This window comes from Drosophila busckii, chromosome 2L (assembly GCF_011750605.1).
Source record: "Drosophila busckii strain San Diego stock center, stock number 13000-0081.31 chromosome 2L, ASM1175060v1, whole genome shotgun sequence".
Classification (NCBI taxonomy): domain Eukaryota; kingdom Metazoa; phylum Arthropoda; class Insecta; order Diptera; family Drosophilidae; genus Drosophila; species Drosophila busckii.
The window spans coordinates 4,803,290-4,829,433 of record NC_046604.1 but is presented as its reverse complement, the minus strand read 5'-3'; the positions used below and the strand labels follow the sequence as shown (position 1 = coordinate 4,829,433).

The 26,144-nt window shown below is 37.9% G+C and overlaps 4 protein-coding genes across 10 annotated transcripts in view; 2 read left to right on the top strand and 2 right to left on the bottom strand.

Moving 5' to 3' along the window:
• Positions 1-45: 45 nt before the first annotated feature.
• On the bottom strand, positions 46-1,193 carry LOC108597003. The gene is made up of 2 exons (XM_017983323.2): positions 851-1,193; positions 46-788 (listed from the first exon to the last, which is right to left on the bottom strand). Exons 1-2 carry the CDS (start codon positions 1,182-1,184, stop codon positions 46-48), a joined length of 1,077 nt encoding a protein of 358 aa, XP_017838812.2. The 5' UTR covers positions 1,185-1,193.
• Positions 1,194-1,292: 99 nt separating this feature from the next.
• Positions 1,293-1,934, top strand: LOC108604718 (39S ribosomal protein L27, mitochondrial). The gene is made up of 3 exons (XM_017994299.2): positions 1,293-1,408; positions 1,469-1,632; positions 1,716-1,934. The coding sequence occupies exons 1-3, from the start codon at positions 1,345-1,347 to the stop codon at positions 1,917-1,919; spliced, it is 432 nt and encodes a 143-aa protein (XP_017849788.1). The 5' UTR covers positions 1,293-1,344; the 3' UTR covers positions 1,920-1,934.
• Positions 1,935-2,071: 137 nt separating this feature from the next.
• On the top strand, positions 2,072-3,562 carry LOC108599667 (la protein homolog). The gene is made up of 2 exons (XM_017986652.2): positions 2,072-3,127; positions 3,187-3,562. The coding sequence occupies exons 1-2, from the start codon at positions 2,156-2,158 to the stop codon at positions 3,379-3,381; spliced, it is 1,167 nt and encodes a 388-aa protein (XP_017842141.1). The 5' UTR covers positions 2,072-2,155; the 3' UTR covers positions 3,382-3,562.
• A 641-nt stretch (positions 3,563-4,203) lies between these two features.
• The window catches only part of LOC108596929 (protein spire), a 44,314-nt gene continuing 22,373 nt past the window's right edge, over positions 4,204-26,144 (bottom strand). Inside the window, exons 3-16 of one of the 7 annotated variants that reach the window (XM_033294134.1) lie at positions 21,044-21,161; positions 19,880-19,989; positions 17,756-17,873; positions 17,608-17,690; positions 12,926-13,056; positions 12,673-12,862; positions 12,481-12,613; positions 8,444-8,520; positions 8,178-8,376; positions 6,786-6,863; positions 6,360-6,493; positions 5,750-6,295; positions 5,361-5,683; positions 4,209-5,292 (exon numbers count right to left, since the gene is read on the bottom strand). In XM_033294134.1, coding sequence (XP_033150025.1) covers positions 5,061-5,292; positions 5,361-5,683; positions 5,750-6,295; positions 6,360-6,493; positions 6,786-6,863; positions 8,178-8,376; positions 8,444-8,520; positions 12,481-12,613; positions 12,673-12,862; positions 12,926-13,056; positions 17,608-17,690; positions 17,756-17,873; positions 19,880-19,989; positions 21,044-21,161 — 2,472 coding nt within the window. In that variant the 3' untranslated portion in view covers positions 4,209-5,060. Of the gene's footprint in view, positions 5,293-5,360; positions 5,684-5,749; positions 6,296-6,359; positions 6,494-6,785; positions 6,864-8,177; positions 8,377-8,443; positions 8,521-9,862; positions 10,212-12,305; positions 12,432-12,480; positions 12,614-12,672; positions 12,863-12,925; positions 13,057-17,607; positions 17,691-17,755; positions 17,874-19,879; positions 19,990-21,043; positions 21,162-26,144 lie in introns of those variants that run through there. The other 6 variants (XM_033294141.1, XM_033294148.1, XM_033294155.1 and 3 more) reach the window with 6 other exon arrangements.

Here is a 26,144-nt window from a genome sequence, read left to right as displayed (position 1 = left end):
ATTAGAATAAATTAACAAATTGAAAATTAATATTTGTAATATATTTTAGGCAAAGACTTGTATCCGTTCTAGAATTTGAACACAATTTACAGAAGACAGTTCAATAAAGTTTCGAAGCAGTTGCAGTAGCTCTTTGTTTAACCCCTCATCTCGTAGACCAAATAATTTATTTAGTGTGCTAATAAATGGTTGGTGCTCTATCTTGATTTTAACATTCATTGCTAAAATATTAGCCCATACACGCACACCGTAGAGTAAGGATAATCTATCTGTTGGCTTGACTAGATCAAACTTTCTTTCAGCCACAAAAAAATTATACAAATGCTGCCAATGTCCTTCAAGCTCCATATTCACAACTTCAAATTGGTATACTATAAACATATAGTAGTCGGCAGCGGGGTCTGTTGCTTGCTTTTCCTGGAGATGTTCTGCAATGTAATGACGATCCTCGCTAGAGACGGCAGACGCCACTTGTGCGGCTATTAAATACAGACAAACACCTGCGTCGTCTTGATAAGCATGCACATCATCTGTAGGCGCGGTATAGAGCTTCCATAACTTTGTAACCAGCTGCATTTGCAACAGATTCTTTGCTGATTTGTTGCAACTGAACAAAATGTTTGCCAATGTCCAGAGGCAGCTGCGCACCAAACGCGACTCCTGGCTGTGCAAAAAAGTCACCAGATAGCTGCCCGCCAAGGTGGTAATCTTCTCGCAAACATGGGCTTCGCCAAGTGACAGATTGCACAAGCAGTCAGCGGCTTCCATTCGACGCATTTCATTTGGACCTTAAACAATGCGTGCCAAATGAATGTAAATTTAACTTACTTAAGATTAATATTACACTTACCCGTTAATTCCTTGACAATGACTTGTATGGCGCCTGGTGTAGCTGCAAACGCATTGATATTTTCATTGCCCTGCAAAAATGCATGACTCAGGCGATACATATCCTCCGTAGTGGCATGTTTGCGTCGCTTAATGCGTCCTGCCATGCCCTGCACATCCTTCACTCTCAGATTTTCCAACTCACAAATCTCTTGCTTGATTTGACCCAAGCCGAAACGTAGAGCATCGTTTGCATTTGTGCGCAAATTGTGTCGTTGCTGCTTTGCATACTCACGAATCTTATGACGTAGAAATGTATCATCCATTTTGGTAGGTGGCTGAGATGTTGGCTCCATTGCTTTGAGAATATATTTAATACATAAACAAACTTAAGCCGGCTAAAGCTAACAAAGTTGTACAGCACTGGAAAAACATATGGTTTTAGTATTTATTTGACTTACAGTTTACGGTCACACTAAGTAGTAGTTGCATAAACATAGGAAAACATTAACTAAAATGTCGTTTAATATAATGCAAAAAGTGACTCTTCAGTGCTTAAAGGCTGACCAACCATTATTGAGTAAGTACCTCCTCATTACGTCTTAGTGGCATCAAGCTGATATTTACAAACTCCATTCAGCAACAATAAGAAACGCCAGCAAGAAAACCGGTGGCAGCACGCGCAATAAGAAGGGTCATCCGCGTCCAAAACATCGTGGATGGCGTGTGCTTGATGGACACAATGTTTCCGAGGGAACCATTTTGGCGACACAGCTGACCACACGTTTTCACCCTGGCCTGAACGTAAGTATAGAAAAGCGTGTTATATTATGATATCACATGCTTCAATTAAAATGTAATTCACATCGAATGTTTACCCTTGCCAGGTGGGCTTCGGACGAAATGGCACTCTGTTCGCAATGGAGCATGGCAAAGTGGTTATCACTTGCGAGACAATTGATCCCAACTGGGATCACTCCTGGGTGCAGCGTAACTATGCTGGAAGGCAGGATCAAACTATTTATAAGAAGTTCTTCAATGTCATACCGGAGAAGCAGCATCAACGTTTCCGTCTCGTAGAGGAAGTCTAATATTTTAATAATAAAAATAAGTAAAAATTAAATAGTTTGTATCTAATGGCAGTTAGTATTGATAGCTAAGTGCTGTGAAAAGCGAAATGTATTTGGTCGATGAAAGAAGCATGCGTTCGATAACGATGACTATCGACTCTTAAGCACGTTGTCATCCACTTTTCCAGCACCTTTCTCACACGTGTTTAGTTTGGCTTGGATTTTACTTCATTTACTAGAGAAATACAAGGTAAAGAATGGCTGCCACAACTGCTGAGATTAACGAGGAAGCACAGAAAGAGGTAAAGCCCCAGGGCGAAGGCCAAGAAGTTGCAGATGGCAAGAATGGCGACGTAAAGGAGGACGCTGCTCCGGCAGCTGAGGAGCAATACACAAAGCAGGAGCGCGCCATTATACGGCAGATTGAGTATTACTTTGGCGATGCTAATCTACATCGTGACAAGTTCCTAAGCGAGCAAATCTCAAAGAATGAGGGCGGCTGGGTACCGCTGTCGGTGTTGATCACATTTAAACGTTTGGCAGCACTCAGCACAGACTCTGATGAAATCGTCAGTGCAGTGAATAAATCTGAAGATGGTCTTGTTGAAATTAGCGAGGACAAGCTGAGCTTCCGTCGCCATCCCGAGCGTCCCATTCCAGAACATAATGAGGAGCGTCGCAAGGAAATACAGGAGCGCACCGCCTATGCTAAAGGCTTTCCATTGGACACTGAAATGTCTACCATTTTGGATTTTGTCAGCACCTACGAGAAGGTAGTCAATGTGACAATGCGCAAGCACTACGACAAGCCCACCAAATCCTACAAATTCAAGGGCAGCATATTTGTAACTTTTGACACAAAGGAGCAAGCCAAGGAGTTCGTTGAGAATAAGGAGAAGTTGGTCTTCAACCAGCGTGAACTGCTGCGCAAGTGGCAGATTGACTACTTAAAAGAGAAACAAGAGGAATATCAAAAGAAAGCTGAGAAGCGAAAGAACAAGAAGGAACCCAAGCCAGAGCCGGAAATTGAGCTACCTAAGAATGCTATTGTTGTATTTGAGGGTGCACCAGATACAGCCACCCGCGAAGAAATTCGTGAGGCCTTTGAAAAAGTCAAGGACTTTGATATTGCATTCATTGAATTCAACAAGGGCGACACTAAAGGTTCGGTGCGTCTCACCGAAGCCGATGCGGCTGAAAAATATATTGCCAAGGTGGAGGAAGCTAAGGTAAGCAATACTCAATATATTAACCTTAATACATATTCTAATGTTCATATCATGCACAGCTTAAATTCAATGATGATGTCTCACTGCCGCTGCGCAAGGCCACCGAGGAGGAGGAGAAGGAATTCCTCACCAAGGCCATTGATTTCATGAAGAAGCGTCGCGATTTCACCCGCAACAAGGGCAACAAACGTTTTGGCCGTAAACGTGGCGGCCACGATAACAAACACAACAACAAGAAGCAGCGTCGCGAGTAGAATGCCCGCCCAGAAAGCAAACCGTTAGCTCTAGATGTTAGCTTTACTCAAATAGTTTCTTGTGACATTCAGTTTCATCTGATAGTTTTCCAGTAAAATAAGTTTTGAGATACACTGATTATATCTGTGAAAAATATGTATAGTTTACATAAAATGAGACGAACTCTTAATTTATTTTTAATAATTGAAACCGTTTTTTGTTTGTTCACTTAAAGAAATTATCACAATAAAATAAACGTTTGTGAACTACAAATACAATGACCTTTTATTTGATACATCTAATGCAGAAGCCAAACTCAACTGACTTATCAATAAAAACAAGACTGGAGACACGTGCTCTGATTGCGCCAATGAGTCAGTGACTGGTTGCCCACACTACAACGGAGGAAGCAGCTTGCTGACCATATAATCAGGAAATACTTAAGCTATAGTGCGACGTATTTTTACTGCTAGTTTATTTCAGCGTGGCCTATTTTCTCATTAGACAAAAGCAACAAGCGCCGATCGCAATTGGATGAACAGATAAAGTTGGCTTAGTCCACTCTCAGTCTAGCCTTCCAATAAGATTAGAATGCTCCCTTTTTATGATTATGTCCAATTGGATTCCTCCTCTTAACCTCTCCAACTTTAAATGCAGTTTTTTTTTATTAGTTTTATTATTTTTTATTACTTTTTTGTGTATTTTTGTTTTCTTTTCTGTGTGTGTGTGTTTGTTGTTAAATGATATCAATATACATATAATTCAACTTAAAACCAATAAAAACTAATATAAACTTCATAAATTACAAATATTAAATGCATTTACAAATTACAATACGCAAGAAAAAAACATAAAATTTTCAAAATTTGTTGCTTTGTTTTTCCATGTTGCACAATTAGCATAAATAGTTATAAATCATATGATATCAGCAGCTAGAGGTCAGTTAAACATAGTCGCACTTGGTTTGTTCAATAAATTTAAATAAAACTAAGCGAATTCTTTAGCTAAATAGTGTACGTTCGGTTTACAACTTAGCGTAAAAATTAATTTAGCTAATATAATATAAGTGCTTAGACAAGAAGGTCTGAGAATATCGGAAATGTGGTTTTTCTCTTATATATCGATCGTTTTTTGTTTTGCTTTTCCAAAGGAAAATTTCAACAGCATTCACAACTTTAGGTTAATGAGTAAATGGAACAACCGAAGTAAATGTAGATCGAGTATGCTAAGTCGAAGGCTTTGGATTGGAATGTTATAGCCTATTGCATATACATATATAGTTATAATATAGTTACGAAATTACGAATAGACTTAAACAACAGCTAAACATAAGTTAAACAATTACAAACAATGTAAGCTTTAGTATACTTTTTATATATAATCGTATAATGCTAAATGTACGTGCGATAATCAGTTTATGTTAATACGAAAATTATATGGTGGGGTGTGCGGCGTTTAAGCTGATCTCTAGCCATTATATAATTAATGTACAGCGAGTTTGTTATATCGATTTTGCTGTTTCTGTTTTCGTTTGGCTTAAGAATTAGACTAACATTTTCTAACGATTTACAACGCGCTCTCGCTTCTTCACTCACTCACTCTCTCTCTATATATAGTTAGGTCTCATTCTAATGTATACAACAGTCCATTCAAAATATGCATATGTATAATTGTATATAGGGTATAATAGTCTGTTGAATTATTTCCAGACAGGCGTTAAATCCAGCGTGAGATTCTGTATCGTGCGATTACGCGCCGAGCTGCGTTTCTGCTTCACCGAGCTGGTAATCTCATTAACCAGGCCCTGACAATCGTTGCAGACTGTGACCTGCTCGCCACGCAGGTTTTCCTTCTCCTGCTGCTGCTGCTGTTGCGTCTGCGCCAGATGACTGCCCGAGGAGAACCACGCAAAGCCGCGCGAGAAACGTGATCTGCAATAAGAAATGGAAAATCAGTCAAGTGCTGCGCTCAGTTGGTGGCAGCTGGTGGGCTTAATTACTTGCGCTCCAGCGTGCTGCTGTTGGACAGCGGTCGATACGCCGGACTGTGCACGGGCAGACTGCGTGGTCCCTCCATGCTGCGGGACATGCAGTTGTTGTAGTGCTGCTGCTTCTGCTGATATTGCTGCAAGCCTGAGGGACGCATGGCCGCCGAGTAGGAGGCAGACATGGAGGCCTGATCGTGCAGCGCCTCCACAGCTTGGCCAGCGCCAGCGGCAGCGGCGGCGGCAGCAGCGCCAGGACCAACGCTAATGCCGGGCGTGCTCATGTTTGATCTTTGGTGTTTGGGCGACGAAGGCGCACTGCCCACAGTGCTGCGAGTCTGCAAGCAAATTAAAATTGTTTATAATTTCGGCATTTATTATTAAATTTCAAGCGCGTTGCTTACCTTGCGCTCTGACTCGGAGCGCAGCAGACGCTCGATCAGCGACTTGGGGAACTGATCGTCCATGATGTTGCCTGTCGATGAGGAGTGCGCCTGATGGGCAGCATGATGCGATGGCGATGGCGTGCTCGAGCTGGCCGGACTGGACAGCAGCGATGGTGAGATCAGTACCAGCGGCACATTGCGAAAGTGCTCCGAGGGTATGCGCATCTTGGTGTAGCATTTGGCGCAGACAGTGCGCTGGCAGAGCTTGCACTGAATGCCGTAGGGGCCGAAGAAGGAGAAGCGCGTGCGCAGGCAGAGAAAGCAGACGCGACGCTTTTCAACATCCTCCTTGACGCGCACATCCATGGGCAAGCCCTCGAGCTCGGCCTTCGTCATGACGGAGCGTATGTGCATAATCTCTGCCAGGGTGACAGACAGACGATCGTCACCACGCTCCATCCAGGTCTGTTTGTCCATAAACGACTTGTTCCATGGGCCAAGCGAGGATGTTGAATGCGGCGTCGGCTCGTCGCCAGCGGCAGCCAAAGGAGTGGGCAGAGGACTCTGCAATGCAATAAAATGTTAAAGTTGACATTAAGGCACAAGCGACAAGGCACAAGGGACTTACCGGCTTGACGTCATCCGCTTGACGCGACTCGGGACGCGTGGGTGGCAGCTCATCCGCATTGCTCTGACAGCCGACGATGGTGTGGCGACGCGTTGAGGCGCGTCTCGCTTCACTTTGTGTGGCAAGGTCATAAGCTAAGCATAGAAAGAAACGAGCAAATGCGCATTATTAGCTTGGCAGTCAATTCAAAGTGTACACATGGCGTATGCGTTTTATGTCATATGAGTAAAACGATAACAAGACATGGACATGGGCGAGGAACATTCACAAAGCGTGCAACTAGTTTGTTTCACTAATTCATTAAATTATGTGTAAGTAATGCCAACGACAAATGTAATTAAAACTAAATGCAATTCGAATTAAGCATAACATTAATAAGCATTAAATTAATTTGCGTTTCTATTTTTTGATGCTAGGCATATTTACATTCCAAGCCATTAGCGCAGTTATTCGTTGAATCGTCCTGCGGCTGTTGCTGCTGCGACTGCGGCTGCTGTTGCTCCTCTGCACCAAGCGTAGCATAATTTCATTTTATATATAAAATTTGATTTGCGTTTACAACAATTACAATTAAATTAAATTTGTTAACCCATAAGTTAGTGTTTGCCTTAAGCCAAATAAACTGTCATGCATCGATCATGATCTATCAAATTAAGTATAATATTGCTTTTATTTGTTTTTATCATTGCTTTACACATAAGTAAGTATTTCGAGATTGCTCTTGTGTCTGTGTGTCAGTGTGTGTGTGTGTGTGTGTGTGTGTGTGCTTCCATAACCAATCAGCTTTTGTCAGCTTGCCTTGACCCACACCAACTTCTGCGGTTGCTGCGCTGCTGCTGCGGCGGCTGCTTCTTCTTACAATTTGTTCTTAGTGCGTTTTTGTTTTTGGCAAAATATAATTCACATTTTGTTTGCGTTTAAAATTAAATTAGCAGTACATATCCCAAATATTAGTATAGGCCACAAGTAACATTTAAATACCTTTGACAAAATTAATTTTATATTTGTGTGTGTGTTTGTTGGATTGTTGGGAGTTGTGGGGAAAAAAAGTAAGAAATTAAAAGTTGTAAATTAAAATTAATAAACATAAACCGTATCAGATATAAAGCAAAGCTAAACATTTAAAAAAATTACAGCAAATAGCGCACAGCATGAAGAAAAAGTTGAGCTAACAAATAAATCAACTAACTTATTAGAAAAGTTTATAAAGCAAATATATTTTAAAAAGTTAATTTTCATAATCATAAATTAAACTGATTTGCTTTAAACGTATTAAAATTAAAGAAAATATATAATATTCTATTCTTTTTGTTTGCATATAAACTTGTTAAATTAAAGTTAACTAAGTGCTTGCATTTAATAGAATTTTTTAAAGAGTAAAGTAATAAGAAATAAATTAGCTAAAAGTAAAGTAAACATTTAAAATGTACAAAAATTTAAAGCTATGTTTAATAGTTTAAAAATCAAGCTTGTTATATAAATTAGAATCAATTGTTTAAGTTTTTGATATAAAACAGAATCATTTAAAGTTTGATAAGTAAAATAGTTTAAAAAATCAAGGCTAACTGCTTAAAGCTTTAAGTAGAATATAAACTGGGTAAATGTTATAAATTAAAATCAAGTTTGCGCTGCTTGCAACATAAACTAAAAGTCATCACACCTATTGAATTTCTTGCCTTTCGATTCTTAGGTTTCCCTACATAAAACTAGTTTCTTCATACTTGATGCGTTTTTGGACTATATATATATATATTGAATGCTCATATATCACAACAACTAGCTTTGCAGCTTATGCTAACTAAGCTAAGCAACACTTACTTGTGCGTCTGGGTCTCAGCAGCGTCGCATGAGCGTCCGAGTGTCGCGGCTGATTGCCCATGATGTAGCCACCAATGGGATATGGCGGCATCTTGGGCTGTGAGTAGCGATGCAGCTCGGCCAGATGCGCCGCTGCCGCTGCTGTGGAGGCTGCAGTGCTGCTGCTAATGCTGGACTCATCAAAGAAATTATCGTCGTCCTATTGATAGAGTAATAATATTAATTATGGCTGGCAATAGAAAATTGTGACAGAGTTGAGAGCTCACCTGCCACTTTGAGAAATCCACTTTGATGAGGCGTTGCCTGGAACGTGACAGCGTCGAATTTGTTGAATTTGGAAGCACTGCAATAATAGAAATGCATACATAATACTTTAAGCACAAAGCTACAGATTGACAGACATGAGAAATCTGCTTGCATTGTTTGAAATTACAAGCGCACTCGCTTACATAAGCAACTGCAACTCCCATAAGCAGCAAACTTAGTCTAAGACTTGGACGCGATTGTAAACTGCTTTAGGTTGTCGCCCCTTTTTTTGTTTAACGTTTGTTGGCAATTAGACAATAAGACCTTTTGACGGCTTTACACTATGCGTTGCTTATGGTTTGAACCGTTAAGCCCAACGCATTTAATGCTGCTGCTTGTGAGGTTTTGTTTATTTCTGTTTAGTTGTTGCGCAATGCGCGTAAAAGTGCTTGGGAAATTAAGCGAAAGAGCAAGTTTCATGCGCTTTCAACATTTCTTTTAATGACGGAAGTCTACACTCGAAAGAATTCTTCGACTTGGAGACGGCTATCTTAGCAGACAGCAGGTTATCAATGGCAGCTCATTCTCTTTTACAACAGAAAAAAGAAATTGAAACAAATATTTGCGTTTCTAATATGAAAGACTGAGCAATAGCTGCTCACGTATTGGAATTATAGAAACTTGTTTGGCTTAAAGTAAATTATTTAAAGTTAAAAAATGTAAGCAAAATTAGTATAAATTACATAGAAGTAGAAAGTTGCATATTGATTGTAAGTTCAGCTTTGCCTAAAATATATTTAAATATTTTTAGGCTTTTACACTGCCTAAAAACGAAAAAATGAAATACTTATAATAAATTTTAGTTGGCTCAAAGTAAATATTGCTAAGCATAATAAAAAGAGAAGGGCAGTTATTTTATTATACAACTTCTGAATAATTACTCTGGTTTGCTCTTTTTGCTAAGAGTATAAATTACTAATATATCTTTTATATTTAAAGAAAAATTTACTTAATGCTATTTAAAGCTTCTATTAAATTCTCTTCTATGTCTACATAATTTACTAAATGCCAGCTGTGCTTATTATATGGTAATTGCCACAAAGGAAGGAAGGAAGTTTGCCTGCAACGTTGGATCGATTGCTTTAGCTCCACTTGAGTTTTTCTTTACAACTTGACTTAAGATGCCATCACATGCATTTTAGCCTGGCTAAGCTAAGCCTGTCGACTTGGCCACACAATTAACGCCAAACAGAACAAAGCCTGCTGGCAATAAATTCTTAAAGCTTATACTTGCAACATGCAAAGCGTGCCACATGCCCCACTCGCTCTCCCCCTCGCTCTGACTCAATTGAAAGTGCAATTGAAACCAGGTCAAAGCAATGTCTGTGTGTGTGTGTGTGTGTGTGTGTGTGTTAGCAACTTTCGTTTGACGCTTCTACCTTTGGTTGGCTTGACAGCCTGACGCGGCTTTGGCGTTGGCGGATTTGTATTTAACGCACGCGGCGCAGCACGTGGCGTTGGCTGTGGCTGCGACTGAGTTTGGGAGTCCGATTCAGGCGTTGCCACTGTCTCCATGGCGTGCTCTGTTTCGCTGCCGCTGCTGCTGCGACTGCTGCTGCCACTGCCGCTGCCGCTGTTGCAGTAGAGCGACGCATCGCTGGCGACATCAACAATATCCGCGTTGCGCACAATGTGATGCGATTTGAAGACCGCCGCTGCCGTCGAGCGCTTCATGTTGCCAGCGCTGGGCGTCGCTTGTTGTCGCTTGTTGGCATCATTTGGTTAGCTTTATTTAAACCTGCTGTGCTAACTTTTTGCTAATTTGCGATGTAGTTTGGCTCAAAGTTGGCGTTGCATGCTGTCGGGTATCAGCTGCTGCTTCAGTTGTTGCTCCAATTCAAATTCACTTCACTTCATAGCACACACTTGGGCACTTGGCGTTGCTTTGTTGTTGCTTTTTCACTTTTGCACGGTTGCATTCAGGCTATCGATCCGTAAGGCAATCAACCCCCTTCAAGTTTTATAGCTTTGACAGCTCTGGCGTATTGTGGGCTTTTTTGAATTTTGGGGGTTGCTTGGAGAGCGTTTCAGCTGTCAGACTGACTGACTCATCAACTGTTTTTCGTTTTATTTTAAGCTACATTTAAACTACATTTATTTGCAAGCATTTTTACACTTGTGCCACGCGCGTCTGTCTGCTGTCAACAGAAACAACAACAACAACAACAACAGCAGCAACAGCTAAACGCAGCAGCAACCACAAGCAGCGCGAACCGTTTGCATTAAAGTCCAACGCGAAACTGTCGACTCAGCCAAACTGCCAAAGCTTGACTAGGCCAAACGCATGCGTCGACGCAAGAGAGCGAGAGCGAGAGCGCGCAAGAGCGTAAGAGAGCAAGAGAGCGCACTTCTATGTGGGTGTGCGGCGCTTTTGTTTTGATTTGACATTTCACATTTGCTGCTGCTGCTGCTCTTGTTGTTGTTACGTCATTAAATTTAAAAGAGCGACGTCGTGACGTATGCAAGTGCGTAGGGTATACGTATACGTATTCGTATGTGTGTGGGAGTTTATTGTAAAAGTTTTGTCAGCTAATGAAAGTGAATGTGTGCACGTTTAGACAATTTTAGAGCATTGGCAATTGAAATTTGTTTTGCACTTAGCTTTATTAAGAGCGCTTAAGAGATTTATGCGCTGAGTGGCAAGAAAGATTGCAAACTTAAGTTTAGCTTGGCTTAATTTAGGGCAATATGCAAGATATCCCTCGAGATGGAAATTTATTTAAACTATTTTGAATATATATATTATTATAATGCCACAATTGAATTGCTTGAATATAAAAAATAAATAAAAAGCAGCTAAGTGATTTAAATTAACGCTTTAAACTTGTTTTAGCCAAAGCTGTTGCTTTTATATAAAAATCGTTGCCTATTTGCAAGCGCGCAATAACAAATTCAAATTTATGCACACGCGCTCGAAAGTATGCCATACTTTTTTGTTAATGCTTTGCTTTGTTGCATGCGCTGCGCTATGCGTGGCCAGCAGACAAACAAAACAGACAACAGACAATCGACAGAGAGACAGACAGTCAGACATACAGACAGGCAAACAAACATAGCGCCAGAGTCAAAGAGTCAGAGTCAGAGTCGTTGTCATCATCATCGTCATCATCGTTGTCTTTGAGGTTGTCGTGCGGCTGCGGCTGCTGTTGCTGTTACTGTTGCTGTTGCAGCAACGTTGTCGACATCGCTATCTTTGTGTGTCACAATTTTGCACGCTTCCTTCAGCAGTGGCGATTGGAAAATGTTGCCGTTTTTGATCTATGCTGGCATGCGCATAAGCCGGCAAACGGCAATTGGCCAAGTAAACATGCAGAGGCAGCAAGAGCGAGCGAGTGAGGGGGGCAGCGAGCGACAGGGGGCAGTGACAGACGAGCTGTGCACAATGGGGCACCGACAAGTGCAGTGAAAACTTTTCGTTGCTAACAAGTTTTTTTTTTTTTCTTTAATTTTCTTTGCCATTTTTTCGAGCCGAAGCGTCGTAGTTGTTGCAGTTGTAGCTATTGAGCTGACAAGCCGCAACAATTTATGAGCGGCTGGCGTTTAAAATGTCTGCTATCGATGATGACAACACAAGCGACAAACAAAAAAAAAACACAGAAAATATTAAGGGAGTTGCGCATGCCTAAAGAAATTCTTGTAAAAAGAAAGTAAAGACGTGAAATATTCAAATATTCGCCACAAACTTTAGTCTAAAGGCTTAGCTGTTGCTTATTATTTCCTTATTTATTTATAACATGCCTGGCACACAAAAATAAACTGCTGCTCAACTCCCCAATTAACGCTTACGTAATACTTTCAATATACACATATGTATATATATTTTATATATACTACAGTTTACAACGTACTAAAAATATTTACAAGACACATAATTTGATTTGCAAATTCATCTTCAACTTATCATCGTTGCCCAAAATTTCCGTTGACTTGCTTAATTTTCTTTCTAAACTTGGCACAGCTAAACTAAAAAGTTAATTTGGTAAAAAGCAAAACTTACATTTCTCTCTCAGAGTTGGCGCAGCTGGTGGCGTAATTTTGTTCAATTCCTTGCCCTGGCGTATGGACTCCATCAGCTGTTCCCTGGGCGAGGGTATCAGCTTGCGCGGCGGTCCCAGCTGACGCTCCGAGGCCTGCAAAGCATCAAAGATTTATATATAAAAATTGGCGAGTGAAAGAAGCTGGCGCAGACCACAGATTGAGGCCGTGAAAAGTTGCAATTGTTGCTCTTCGATGTGGCTGTGGCTGTTGCTATTCGATGGCTACACACCTTTTTCAATGGGGGCCTGGCCCTGATGAACTCCAAGATGATTGCATGGGCATCCTTCTTAACACGCGGCGGTATATCACCATTGACCATCACTTTGCGCAATTGATACTTTCTGCAAGAGAAAGAGAAAATTTCATTTTAGTTGCTTGATTAAATGCGCTCTTGTTACTCTTACTTGGATCTTATATCGCCCATGAGTATCTCATAGGGCGTCAGTTCGTATTCGATGGGTGTGCGCTCAAAGTTGCTTTTCTTCAGTCGCACTCCACGTCTCAGCTCATCGATCACCTGCACCCAGAAGCGTGCCTACAAATATTTAATTAAATTAAATAATATAAGATGAAATATTAATAGTGAAGAAAGTAATGGGTAAACTAGATTATAAATATATATCATAATTGATTTGATTTGTATTTTTTATTGCTTACAAATAAAGTTCAGCGCTTTAGTTTTATAAAATTAATCAAAATTTATTAATTTCCATTGAAGAAAAACGCAAAATATCAAAATTATTTTTACTATATTTATATATTTTCAAATTACATTGACAAATTGCAACGTTTTCTATTCTCATTATTTATTTCTTCAAGAGAATGTACAAAGTTTCTAAGCTTTTAAACATTTATCCAAAGGTTTATCTGTATAAGATTAATTAATAGAAAATCCATGTGTATTTAAAATATTTTGTTTCATTTTTCAATGTATTTATTTATTAATTAATTTTGCTCAATGAAATAAAAAGTAACAAAGCAAAATGTTCACTTTTTCCCACTTTATATAATTTTTATAATATAAGTGATGCCTGATTAATTTAGTTCAGCTAAAGCAAATAGTAACTGCTTGCTTGATTTACAAACTGTTGCATGCATAAATCATTTAAATGCCTTAATGCCACATACTTGCAACGTTCTCCACATTTCCAGTTCATGCTGAGGCAAGAAAGTAAATAAGTCACAAAATATTGTTAAGACAGCAGCAAGAGCGAGTGGCCGCTCACTTTAATCAGCCTCATTGATTGCGCGACTTTAACGAGGCGATCACTTTTCACTTTTTTTTTTTGCACAAATATAAGACAATTTTTTCAATTTAATTTAAACTAACTGCAAACAGATCCCGCTGTGTGTACCACTCAGCTGCTGCTTGCAGCTCATTACAAGACTCTGCAGCCTGTTATAACAGTGCGTATGAGTAATTTGTATGCGCGCCAGTCTGTGGCGGGGGGCAGGAAGTGTATTTAGCACACAATGGATAAACAGTTGAGCAGTTGCTGCGGCTTGTGCTGCTGATTGCTGTGTAAAAAGATGTAACAATGTATTTTCGTTTTCCTTTTCATATTTTCCCATCTTCCTCCTGTGCAAATGTCTGTCTATTCAATGTGGCAAATAATTCGTGCAGCTTCAGTTTCATTGCAAGAGTTGTCCAAGCGTTAGTGCAAGCAGCGGAATGACCAAGGGCAGCCGTATGCGGCATCAATAAATGTCAATCATAGCTAACCGCATCACTCAAATCACGTGTGGCAGCATCGGAAGCCTCATGAAATATACAGCCACATGCGTAGCGCCCATCATTACGAAAAACTTTGCCACACAACGAACAAAAAAACAATTATGCATAACAAAAAAAAACGTTCATGGATCATCCGCATAACATACAGACACAAAAACAAAAACAGCAACAATAACATTAACAACATTAACACAGGTTTGGCAGCAAAGCAGCAAAGCGAAACGTTTGTAAGGAAAATGCAATTTGAATGCGGCTATGCTTGATAACTTCGGTTAAGAGGTGAACAAGATATGTCAGCACGCCAACTGTTTGGGCTCTGAAAGGGCCATACACTGTGAGAAATTGTTATTCAGACATGCAATTAGTTTTGATTTATGTAGTGAAGATAAATTGATTGTATTATTATTATTAAGAAGTTAGTGCGGAATGATTTAAATGTTAATAGACTACAGAATATTATTGTATTCAGCTAAGCTTGCAACATAAGCAAAATCGTTTTTCAACACTGCCTGTCAATAAAATATTTAACTGGTAAAATAATGATTCATTCAATGTTTTGCTTGCGGCATAAATTGTTAAGTAATATATATTTGGAAAAGAAAAAAAAAAGCGCTTTGAGTCTTTTAGCAATCAAACTTAAATCAATCTACATCAATAAAAGTCATTTTAATAATAAAAACGTAAAGAAAAGATGCAAAAGTATTGAGCTGAACACTAATTTTTCTTTTTAACTGTTTCTCTAATGTTTACAATTGTTAATTGATTTTTGTTTACTTTGAGAAAAGCTTACCTGACTGATTAAGCAGTAAACTTTTTTTTACTAGCACAATCTATAGCCAAATGAAGTCAGATCTTAACTGTAGACATGGCATTAAATCATAATTTTATTCTTGGTTACGTAATTAACTTTCTTGGCTAATGATTGCAAGAATTTCAATCAACCCCAATACCATTACTTGATATAAAAACAACGTGGAAGGTTAAAGTTTGGTCGCCACAACTTTTAAAAACACTGTTGACCTAGGCAGCGCAGAAACACACACTTCCCAACAGAGATATACACACAAAACGCGAACTGCCCAGTCACAGCTCGTTTCGCACTGGAGCGCAGCAGCGACGGCGCCGCTTGCGTCCAGGCAGCGACGTCTTGTATGGCGCTTGTCAGCAGTGCACCCGCTGATCACATTTTAAATTGAATGTCAATTACATTTTCGTAGCCCTTCTTTTATCCGATCGTTCTGAAATTTTCACAATCCGTCACAAAAATGACTAGGCGAATCTTTGTTGATTGTATTTCGATTTAATTTAAAGATTTTTTGTATTCTCTTATAGATCGATTTTTTTCGATTTGCGGGGAGGGAGGAAATTCAAAAAAAAAATGTAAAATAAAAGCGTTGCGTGCTGGATATAGCAGCAGCCTACATACCAAGTTTGGTTTCTTAGCTCTTATAGTTGCTGCAGGAACACGCACTCATACAGCCACGACGGACGACGGCGAGGTAGCGGAACGAGGACAGACGGACAATTGCTACTATATCGACATCAGCTCGTCGAGCGATAAGAATAGTATATAACTTTAGAGGTGGCGGGCAACGCTCCTCTCCTGTTACATACTTAGACAACTTAAATTAATACCTTTCATTTTTGAAAAAATGTAAAGTGTTATAATAATAATAAAGAACTATCTTCACTCAAGTCTTAGCATGACCATGCTCTTTTTTATCGATTAACTTCTGATCAGAGAATTATTATAAATGTCACTGAATTAGATTTTGGATGTAGTTATTTTAATGAAGCAGTTTATCAGAAAAAACGTAAAAAATATACATTGCCAGACTCTGAAGCACGATAACTCAGACAAATGTCGAAGCTAATCAAGCTAATCATATGAAGCAGATTAGAGAGTAATAAGATCAAATGAAACAAGCGATCTAATAATTATAATAATACAAAACAAAGGTTAAAATAAAGAATAATAAAATAATAAATAGGACAGCATAGAAGAAATAATATAAAATAGCTGAAAAAAAAAATGCATTAAGTGTTATTAAAACATGCAAACCCGAATGGGTGGGGTGTCAGTAGCCGGAGAGTTAGAGTTATGAGTTGCTGCATTTATTTGTGAGCTGTGTGACATTCTGAAGGCTGTTGAGGTTCTAAGAAATTTGATAAAAAGCGCTGACGACAAAATGAAAAAACCAAAAAGCAAGCAAAGTTTATAGTAAACAATAAAGCAAAGAGCGTAAAAAGCAAGAGAATAGACGTTATAACAGTTAATGCTTTGACTGATAACAGTAAGTTGGCTGATACTTCAAAAGTGTGAAAGAAAATAAAAGAGCAGCGCTCAAGTCAATAAAATTGCCCTGCAATGCACTTTGGAGTTGCAATTGATGGCCCAATTAACTTTTATAAGCCTGAAATGCAAATTTAGTTTGTTTAATTACGCATACGACGCGTTAGACTGATTTATTTTAATGTTATTTAGCTACGCATATTTGATTTCGTTTCTTGCACGCAATGTGCGGATTTCGTTTGTGCAAATTTTTCGGGGCGTTAACCGTTACCAAAGGTGTGTTTAGGGCTTACGATTAGTAGAATAGCAAATGCGCTATAATAATTATAAATAAATGCTAATTTAAAGTTATAAATTTAAAAGAAAATGTTGCCTAAATTGCAAGTTGCAATCTTTGTTTTATCTTTTTATTATTTTTTGTATTTTAATTTTTTATTGCAAACCTTTTCACACTTTGTCCAATATATCATTTGCTCTATTTTAAATGTTTTTGCTCAACTTTTGCGTGTTTCTTAGCCAATTAGCGTGTCTCTTTTAATTTAAGGCGAAATTCCTGTGCCTGACCTCGACATTTATGCACATCAGTATATCACACGGCAAAGGTCAAATGAATATTTCTTGGCATTTAATGTGAGGCACACACATTAAAAGTGTAACACACATAAAAGTCAAATTCATTTGGATGAAAGCTGAGGCAAAACCGCCGCGAGTCGATTATTGAAATTAAAAGTGAATTTCAAACCAAACCGAATAAAAAAAAATGTTACACATTTGTTGAGTTTGGAAGCGGAAAACCTTTACACGCGGCTTGTTACACGCGTTTTTGTGGCCAAAACATGGCGCGTGATCTCTATGAGCTAATGGTTATAGTTATAGTAATGATAATGATGATGATAGCGCGACTCAAAAACTCGCAGAGAGGTGCGCCAAAATAACAGACGGCGAAAAAACCTCAAAGACATTGTCTCAGATCGTGAGCAGTGTAGCCCACTTTAAAGACCATTAGCCCAAGTCGTTTCATAACATATATTCAATATATATATAGACAGTTATCTTACCCAGTCATTGAAGCCCAGCTTTGCCAATTCCTTTTGCGTTGTTTGCGATGATTCTGATGCTTTTATTAGCTTGCCAGCACCGCCTAAGTAATAAACAGTTAAATTAGTTAGAGTAGATATATATATATCTTTGATTAAATATACTTGCCATTATTTAACACTTGCTGCAGAAATATGCGTAGTTCGATAGTTTCTGTTACCAGAGCGCGACAAACGGCTTTGTAATGATTTTCAGGTAAGGCGGGCTTTATGTGATTTCGGCAGGTCTGTAAATAAAATAAAGCAAAAGAGTTAGTAAAGGTTTAGCTTAGACTTAAATACGATAATTGTGCGTATAAAGTTTATAACAAAGCTCAACTGAAATGCATGAAAATTGCACTAATCGTTATCAAATCAAAATGAGCAGCGTAAATCAAAAGGAACGCCATTGGCCAAGAATTGAAGCTGGTCCACAAGGAATGTTGAAGTTGAAAGGAGTAAATAATAATTTGAAACCCCTTTAATTTTGAAGACAGCTTTATAGCTTTCAAAATGTGTAGCTTGGCTAAATTCCAACTAATAAGCTTACTTAGAATATTTTAAAAAACATTATTTCGTTTCTAGTTTAGTTGGTTTTCTATGGTTTGATTAACAATTTTTTGAAAGCCAATCTTTCGGCTTTTATATATTTACAATATTTATAGCTTGCCTTAAGCCTAACCAATTTACATGCTCAGCTAATTCAAAGATATATTATTTGATCTATATTCATTTAATATTTGTTGCTTGCAAAGTTGTCGTCATACAATCATCAGCAAATATAATAGAAAATGCTCTTTAGCTATAAAAATCTAAAAATTTATATTCATGCTTGAGTTTGTATAGGGCGCAGCCTGAAATAAAACAGAGAAAAAAGCCTCAAGTATAAAATGTTTGTTTTTATAACAGCAATGAGCACGAATTTTAAATTTGGTAGCACTACAAAAACATTTACAACAAACACTGGAGCAGAGACTTGCCCACAGCTGTTAGAATAAAAAGCGGTTCAGGCTGCAGACTTAGCCTAAAATTTGCATGCGAACTATTTAATTTATTATATAAATAATAGATTGCATTGATTTCTTAAGCGCATTGCTGCCACTCTAATGTGCTACACATATCTTTGCAACAAGTTGCAGCTACTAATTGGTAATTAGTAATTAGCCAAGCGCTCACTAACTAACTGCAATGCACATTCACGTAATTCACAAGCAAACGCTTTGGGGGCAGGGGCAGAGGCAGGTGTGGGGGCATGCCACATATGCAAAAATTTGTCGTGAATGTGTTAGAAAGCGCAGGCAAGTGGAAAAACTGACGAGATGCTCAAATCGATGAGAAACGCTTGCGCAATGGCCTGAACGCCTGACTGACAGTAATGTGTCAATTCTATAAAGTGGACTCATTAGTGCAAGAAGCAGCAGCAGCAGCAGCAGCAACAGGAGGCGGCTACTGCAATTGATGAGCGCAAATGAGCGCAGCCAGCTAGAACGTATACTTAATGGCGAGTGAGGGGGGTTAGGGGTGGGGGCTTGGATAGCTAGTTGCATGCAAAATGTTGCTCAATCAGCAATTGAGTGCTGTTTATCACACGCCTCAATGCTAAATTACCAAATGATCGTGTTCTGTCTTTTTGCTTTTGTTGGTTTGAGATGCGGATGCGATGAGCGATCAGCGATCAGCGATCACCGATCAACGATCAGCGGTTGTAACTTGAATTCCAACAACGCATTTAGCTGTGAAATCAAGTGCAGCCAGCAATGCGCCACGCTGATATTTCCTATTACGCAAAGAGCGAGAGCCGAGAGCCGAGAAGCAGCTCAACTTGCCAGCCAGTTAGCCAAGTTTGTTGCTTGCAGTTTGCAGTTTGATGGCTATTTGGTTATTCAATATCTGTGTAGCTGGTGCGCAATGTAAAAATTGCTTTTGCTGTAATCTAGAATCGGAGCGTTTGTTTTGTTTTTGCGGTTAGCCGCAGCTACTCTCGAGACTCAAGCTACAGATACAGATACTTGGCTACAACGCATCGCACTTTTGGTTAACTGTAACTTGCAACTTGCAACTTGCGCCAAACAAGTTTTTCCCACCAGCTCATGCTCCACATCTCAAAGTCTCGCGCTGGTCAAAAGGTTAAACAACAATTGGCGCACCTACTGACAAAACTGACTCATGATGCCGACAAAATAAACATTTCGATTCAATTTGCATTTGGCAATTTATCTTAAAATGTCAAAGCGCCTTTTAGCTTTGCACTCACCTCGATTATGTGCTCCAGTTCTTTGGTATTGTTGCGCTCCTCCTCCGACTCATCGTCCCAGCGCTTGTCGCCCTCCTCAATGCCCTCGTCAATGCAATCATCATCATTTTCTGTAAACAGCGTTTCATTTATATATTAAGGCGCTGACGAATTAATCTTAATCTAAGCGTAGTCTCACAATAAGTATAAATAAATGTTTTTGTGTTTGTAAGTCACAGCATTTGATACTCTCGACTCTTTTGTGATTCATGCAGTTGACCTTGCAGATATTTGTACTACTTACTATATAAGGCAATTGCATAATTATTTATTGTGTGGTTTTCTTTATTTATATGTACTATTGTTTTATCTTCACTCTGAGGCGCAACTCAAAATAAAGTCTGGAATGCTTTGCTTGTAGCAAATTTCTTCGAGTTTTTAAGTTTTAATTAAAGAAATTTATAAGAAATATTTTAGAAATTTTATATAAACTCTCAAAGCTCAAAGGTTTTATTTAAAGCTTACTGAAAGTTTTGCAGCTTCTAGTTAAGAAGTTTTGGATAGTAAAAAAAATATATTAGACTTTTTAAGTGAACTCTGCGCTTAATTTAAACTAAAGTCGTTTATTCTGTAAATGTTTCTAAGCTAGCCTAAAGTTTTAAAGTTTTGTTTAATAAAATTTATAAAAAAATATTTTAAAGTATCTTAAACGATTTTAGAATGTGATTAGGCCAAAAGAGCGGCACATCAATGTTATTAATGTCTTTATTTAACTTCAAACGAAGCTAACTTTCAACTTTAACTTTTATGCATATTCGAACTAAAAAGATCGTTACATACTGAAGTGCTACGAAATTTCAAATCTATTTCAAATAAGTCACGAGCTGCTTTCAGGCGAAACAGATTCTTATTTTGTGGTAAACATTTTTTATGAATGGAATGACTTAGCTACAAACAATAAAATTTCTCTAGATGCTGTGGCTGCTACAATTTGATTTGAAAGATTTCAGACTAAAGTCTCTAGATATTAATGTGGTAATTTTTAGCGTTACACAAATAATTCTTATTATTTAATTGATCTAATACTGCATTTCACTTACAAATTTACACTGTATATTACATTCTATATTACAATTTACTATTCATTAATTATTATTTTCTATATTCATTTGCTGCTCTACTCACCATCGGCTGTCATATAATTGAATAAGTTTTCCAGCTCCTGTGACATTTGGCATTCCTCATCCTCCGGCAAATTGTAGTCCAAGGCTGTGTAAACTATTTCCGCCAGTTCGCTTATAATCTGCAAGCAAATCAAACAATAATAAAAGCAAATTAGTATAAACAATGATATGGAACAATTGAAGTTGCAGTTGGCAAAGGTTAAGGACGCACCACTTGAAGTTTGCAGCGCAGTTACGCAGTTGAAGTTGCTGTTGCAACAACAACAACAAAAGGGGGAAGTTGCAAGCACAATTTCAATTTCTCTGCTTCGCACTCTCTGCGCACCCTTTTCACCATTTAGTGTGTGTGTGTGTGTGTGTAGTTGTTTGGCTGTCAGTTCATTAAACTGACACTCTAATTGAAGTTGAAGTTGACGCTTCGTAGAAACTGAAACAACAACATTGTTGCCGCTAGAGTTCAGGTGCAACAGCTTTGGCTTCAACTTGCAACCGCCCAAGTGCAGTGGCAAATTGTGCCCATTGTTGTTGTTATTGTTATTGTTGTTATTTATGTTTGTTTACCTGCCTATTGTTCACTTTCACTTTGGTGTTGGCGTCGAATCAAAATCAAAGCAGCCAACAAATAAAAAGAAACAAACACTTGCCAAAAGTGTTAAAACATCAAATTGAAGAAGTCGTTAAATAATAATTTGCAGCTGCCACCAGACTTGCCACACACACACACAAATACAAGCAAACCCACACAGACAGACCCGATCAACGAGCGAGTTGACCGCCCACGCTCAAGTGCTGCAAGTTAAAGTTTTAACTGCCAAATCAAGTTGCAACTTCCACAAGCTTTAAGGCGGATTATACAATTCAACAAAAGCCGTTGCGTCTCCCAACTTTACATGTGTCTAAGTGTGTGTGTTCACTTGATTTCGTTATTATTATGAAAATTAAATGATAAAACATTGTGACAGCTGCGCAGTCGCCGTCGCAGTTGCAGTTGCTGCTGTTGTTGCCGTCGCAGTTGCTGCTGATGCTGTCACAGTTGCTATTGTTGAATTGCTGGCTACTGCCGCTGGGGACTCTGACTGGCATTTTCCATGCTGCTTTGACATATGGCTCTGGGCTAACAAATGACAGCTAAACGCTCTTAAGCATAAAAAACATTTGCAGGTTCAACTTACAGCAGCAACTTACATCATAAGCAGCAGCAGCAGCAGCAAGAAGTGCAGCAGCAACTTGAACAACTTCAACACATAATTAATGTTTTAAATACAAGTGACAACGAAAAAAACAGAAACATTAAGAAATTATGTTAGTAAAGAAGTTTGTATGCTCTTTATATTAGCAATAACTTGGCTAGATTTGGAATCTTTTATATGAATTCAATGAGTCAACCCAATTCAATTAAATTTTAAAAGAGCTGCTAGAGTTTATCGCTGCCTCCGAAACAAATATTACATGAAATTAATTGATATTCATTTAAATAAATAGTATTAATGTAAAAATTTGCTTTTCTTATTATTGTAAACAGCTTAACACACTTAAAAGTTCTGTATTCACGAATTTTTCATATAAAATCAGCGACAACTTTGCTTAGCTTTAAATAAAAGCGTCTTTGCCTATACTAAAATACTCAAGAATTTATCATATCCATTCTTTGAGTCAATAATAGTATAGTATATAATTAAATAACAGTAAATTGCAGCTGTTTGAGTTTAGCTCATTTCCACAACAAATTATGGCTCAAGCTAATTGAACTTAACTTTTGAATATTGCCAAAAAAAATTTATTATTAGCACGACTTATCATTAAGATTAATAACTGTGAAAATTGCGATAGCTTTAAATGAAATTAAGCAGCACTTGAGCTGATACTAAACTTAAAAATAAATGTAATATTTAACTTTATTTTATTTTTAAATATATTCGACATAATATAAACTTCGAGTATTTTATAATCAATTACTTAATTGAATTACTGGTGGGAATGTCTAATGGACTCAATGACTTTATATGAAATAATTCTTGAGTAATTTATAATACTTTACTTTATTTGTTAAATATACTTCGACAACTATATAAATTTAAAGTCAATTAGATATTAAATCCTATTTGCGTTGATTGCCATTCCCACAAGAAATATTTTCATTTGAGTAATTTATCTTAAATTTCAGAATATTGCCAAACTAACAATTTGCTTTTCCTTTACATACAGTTAATATTTTTTCATTTTTAAATGTATGTTGACTGTTGCCTTGACTTTAAATAAATTTATAGTTATGTTATAAGTATTTCTATATATATATGTATCTCATGTATGTCATGCCCCTCATATATTCTCATAACAAATCAGCCTAGCCAGGGCTCAAATTATATAAGTTAAGGCAGCCAACAACTTTAAAAAAATGCAAGCAACTAAGTAAGAATAAAACTAAGGAGGGGCACACAAGCCCCTTCCTGACTGACTGACTGAGTGTGTGTGTGTTTCTGTGTGTGTGAAGTTTCCCATGCAATTAGCAAACAGTAGTAGTCCAGCAACAACAGCAACAATAACAACAAAAGCCAAAGACAACAACTGCCAAGTATGTGGAATGTTTGCATTTTACTAAAGATCTCAGCTATGAGCATATGAAAATACCAAAGGCGCATGCAAGTATAGTAACTAGCTAGTTAGTTAGTTGCTTGCTTGCTTGCTGCTTAGTTTGCATATGCATTAAATAAGTATATGGAGCGCAGAGTTTAGTTGTGTGTGTGCCACACCCACACGCTAGTGCTGCAAAAAAAAAGAAAAGTTCGTGTTCTCAGCGCACTTTGCATTACTATTGGGGGCTACTATCCCAGTTTCTGTCTCTCTAATATCAAAGTTGAGAGGCACAAAAGGCACAAACATGCAACGCGGCAATTATCAGACTGTATTTCCAGTTCGGGCCAGGCCAACATTTGTTTGGCCAAAACAGTGGTTCCCAAACACGCCCCCGCCAAGGCGAGCCCTAGACCAAGTCGCTGTTGCTGTTGTTTTTGTTGTTGCTGTTGTCGCCATTTGGCGTGCCGCTTGTCAATCTTGTCAGTTTAACCTTTTGTTTGACCTCCATGCTTAGCTCGTTCAGTTTCAGTTTGTGGCGATTCTTTGGCTTGCCTCTGGCTCTGTGCCTTAGTTGCAAATTATATTTTTTTTTTTATTTTGCATTGCAGCTGAGTCAGCTGTCAGCTCAGGCGCAACTAATCAACAGCAACTACAAAAAAAGGCGACAACAGGAAGCCCATGGGGCGTGGCTGTTATATATAGTTGGGTAAATATTATGAAGGGTGTGCAATGAACTTTTATAAACACTTTTTTATTGGTGGGGGGCAATGGCAATTAAAGTGTGATGGTGGGAAACGCGATAGCTAGAATTAAGTAGTATGGGAGCAAAATTAAAGCTTTTAAATTTTAATATTTTAGAAATTTAGGTTGTGCTAAAATGAATTAGTAAACAAATGACAATGAAATCATCAATACTTAAGGGGTCTTACATTTTCTTTTATTTATTAAATAAATTAAGCAAATTAAGGTTCATCCCCAGGAGTGATTTTCTACTTGAATATCAGAAGCTTAACTTCTTCTTAAGGAAATTGTGACAGCGACAATAAAAGTTTCAAGTAATTAAAATCACATTTAAGTATTTAATAAGCCAAAAGTATTAGTTAGTTTAACTTCGTGCTTATTATATTCTTATTAGTTCTTAGATCTCAAATGAAAAACAAAAACTGAAAGTTGTTTTTTATAAATCTTATCTGCAAATATATATAGAACTTAACGCTTGTTTAACTTTTTTTTTTTAATGGCAGGCAGGCGCGCTAGCAGCAATAGCTAAATAAATTATTCTGATAAGTTATTCTGAGTTAAAGAATTAAAGACTTAAATAATTAAATAATATTTGTATAATTTGAATGCTTTACTTTTGGTTTTAGCAACAAATACAAAGTGCGAATAATGTAGATTATTTATTTGGGATTCACCATTAAAAATTCAGATTACTTGCACTTATCTTCTCTGACTAATTGGGCATGTAAATTACAAACTTTTAATTGTTGCTGATCTCACTCTACAATAATTGTTGCTAGCTTGACAAATCTCAAGGCGCGCAGCTGTTGCAAAATAAAAACCAAAAACCTAACTATAGCTTAACTCTTGCAGTTATTAGCCAAAGCCAAATGCTATGTCCGCCATTTCATTCATAATGTGAAATTATGATTGCGTTGGCAGCAAATCGTGCGAATATATTTATTTATATCGTACTTCATGTCTTGTTGTAAGTACAAACATTACTACCCATGAGTATATATATATATATATATAGAAAATTAACCCAGTTCGCACGTCGATGCCGAAACAAACACAACACAAAAATTTCGAGGCAAAATAGCGACAATGGGCAAAAGACAAGAAAATGGCAAACAAAGCAAATGGCATAAAACATGCAACAGAAAGGTGCATGGCTATGTACATAGCAATATAATAATAATAATAACAATATAAATATAAATAAAAGAGCTGGTCGAAGCTTAAATGCGCTCTCCAATTTACTTTGTTTGTACTAAATACAGTTAGAGCTAGAAATATATGCACAGACATTGAGCGATGTCTGCTCATTAACACATTTCATATTCCCACATTCACTTTCCCCTTGCAGACAGCAAACAAATCAGTTGATAAGCTGAGAACGTAATGTGTTCACATATATACAGCAACAACTGTATATAATTATGCTTCGTCTGTCTGTCTGTCCTCTGTCTGTCGTCGCTTGATATGAGTTGCATGCGCCTCTTGCCTGTCGCACTTGCAAATGAAATTCATAATTTAGCCATATTTCTTATCTTGCCGCGCTCTTCTTTTCGCTTCTCATATTCTCAGCCTCTCACGCGCTCGTATTTGGGTCAAACATGCAAACTCATTGAATCTTAGAGTCTAGCGACGAGTCTCGTTGCTGTTTGCTTGCCAAACTGGAAAAGCGCGCAGCTCTTATAAAAAAAAGGCAACAGCAACAAAATATAAATAAACAAAATTGTATAACCTGCTTCAACAACAAGTCGGTCCGCTCTTTTTTTTTCAACGTAATTGTTTACGTACAT

What these genes read in the sequence shown, in the direction of transcription:
- LOC108597003 (XM_017983323.2), bottom strand. Translation starts at nt 1,184, where the DNA reads ATGGAGCCAACATCTCAGCCACCTACCAAAATGGATGATACATTTCTA. An exon ending in CATTGTCAAGGAATTAACGG is followed by an intron (nt 789 to 850) that starts GTAAGTGTAATA and finishes GCATTGTTTAAG; the next exon opens with GTCCAAATGAAATGCGTCGA.
- LOC108604718 (XM_017994299.2), top strand. Translation starts at nt 1,345, where the DNA reads ATGTCGTTTAATATAATGCAAAAAGTGACTCTTCAGTGCTTAAAGGCT. An exon ending in GGCTGACCAACCATTATTGA is followed by an intron (nt 1,409 to 1,468) that starts GTAAGTACCTCC and finishes AACTCCATTCAG; the next exon opens with CAACAATAAGAAACGCCAGC. An exon ending in GTTTTCACCCTGGCCTGAAC is followed by an intron (nt 1,633 to 1,715) that starts GTAAGTATAGAA and finishes TACCCTTGCCAG; the next exon opens with GTGGGCTTCGGACGAAATGG.
- LOC108599667 (XM_017986652.2), top strand. Translation starts at nt 2,156, where the DNA reads ATGGCTGCCACAACTGCTGAGATTAACGAGGAAGCACAGAAAGAGGTA. An exon ending in CCAAGGTGGAGGAAGCTAAG is followed by an intron (nt 3,128 to 3,186) that starts GTAAGCAATACT and finishes TATCATGCACAG; the next exon opens with CTTAAATTCAATGATGATGT.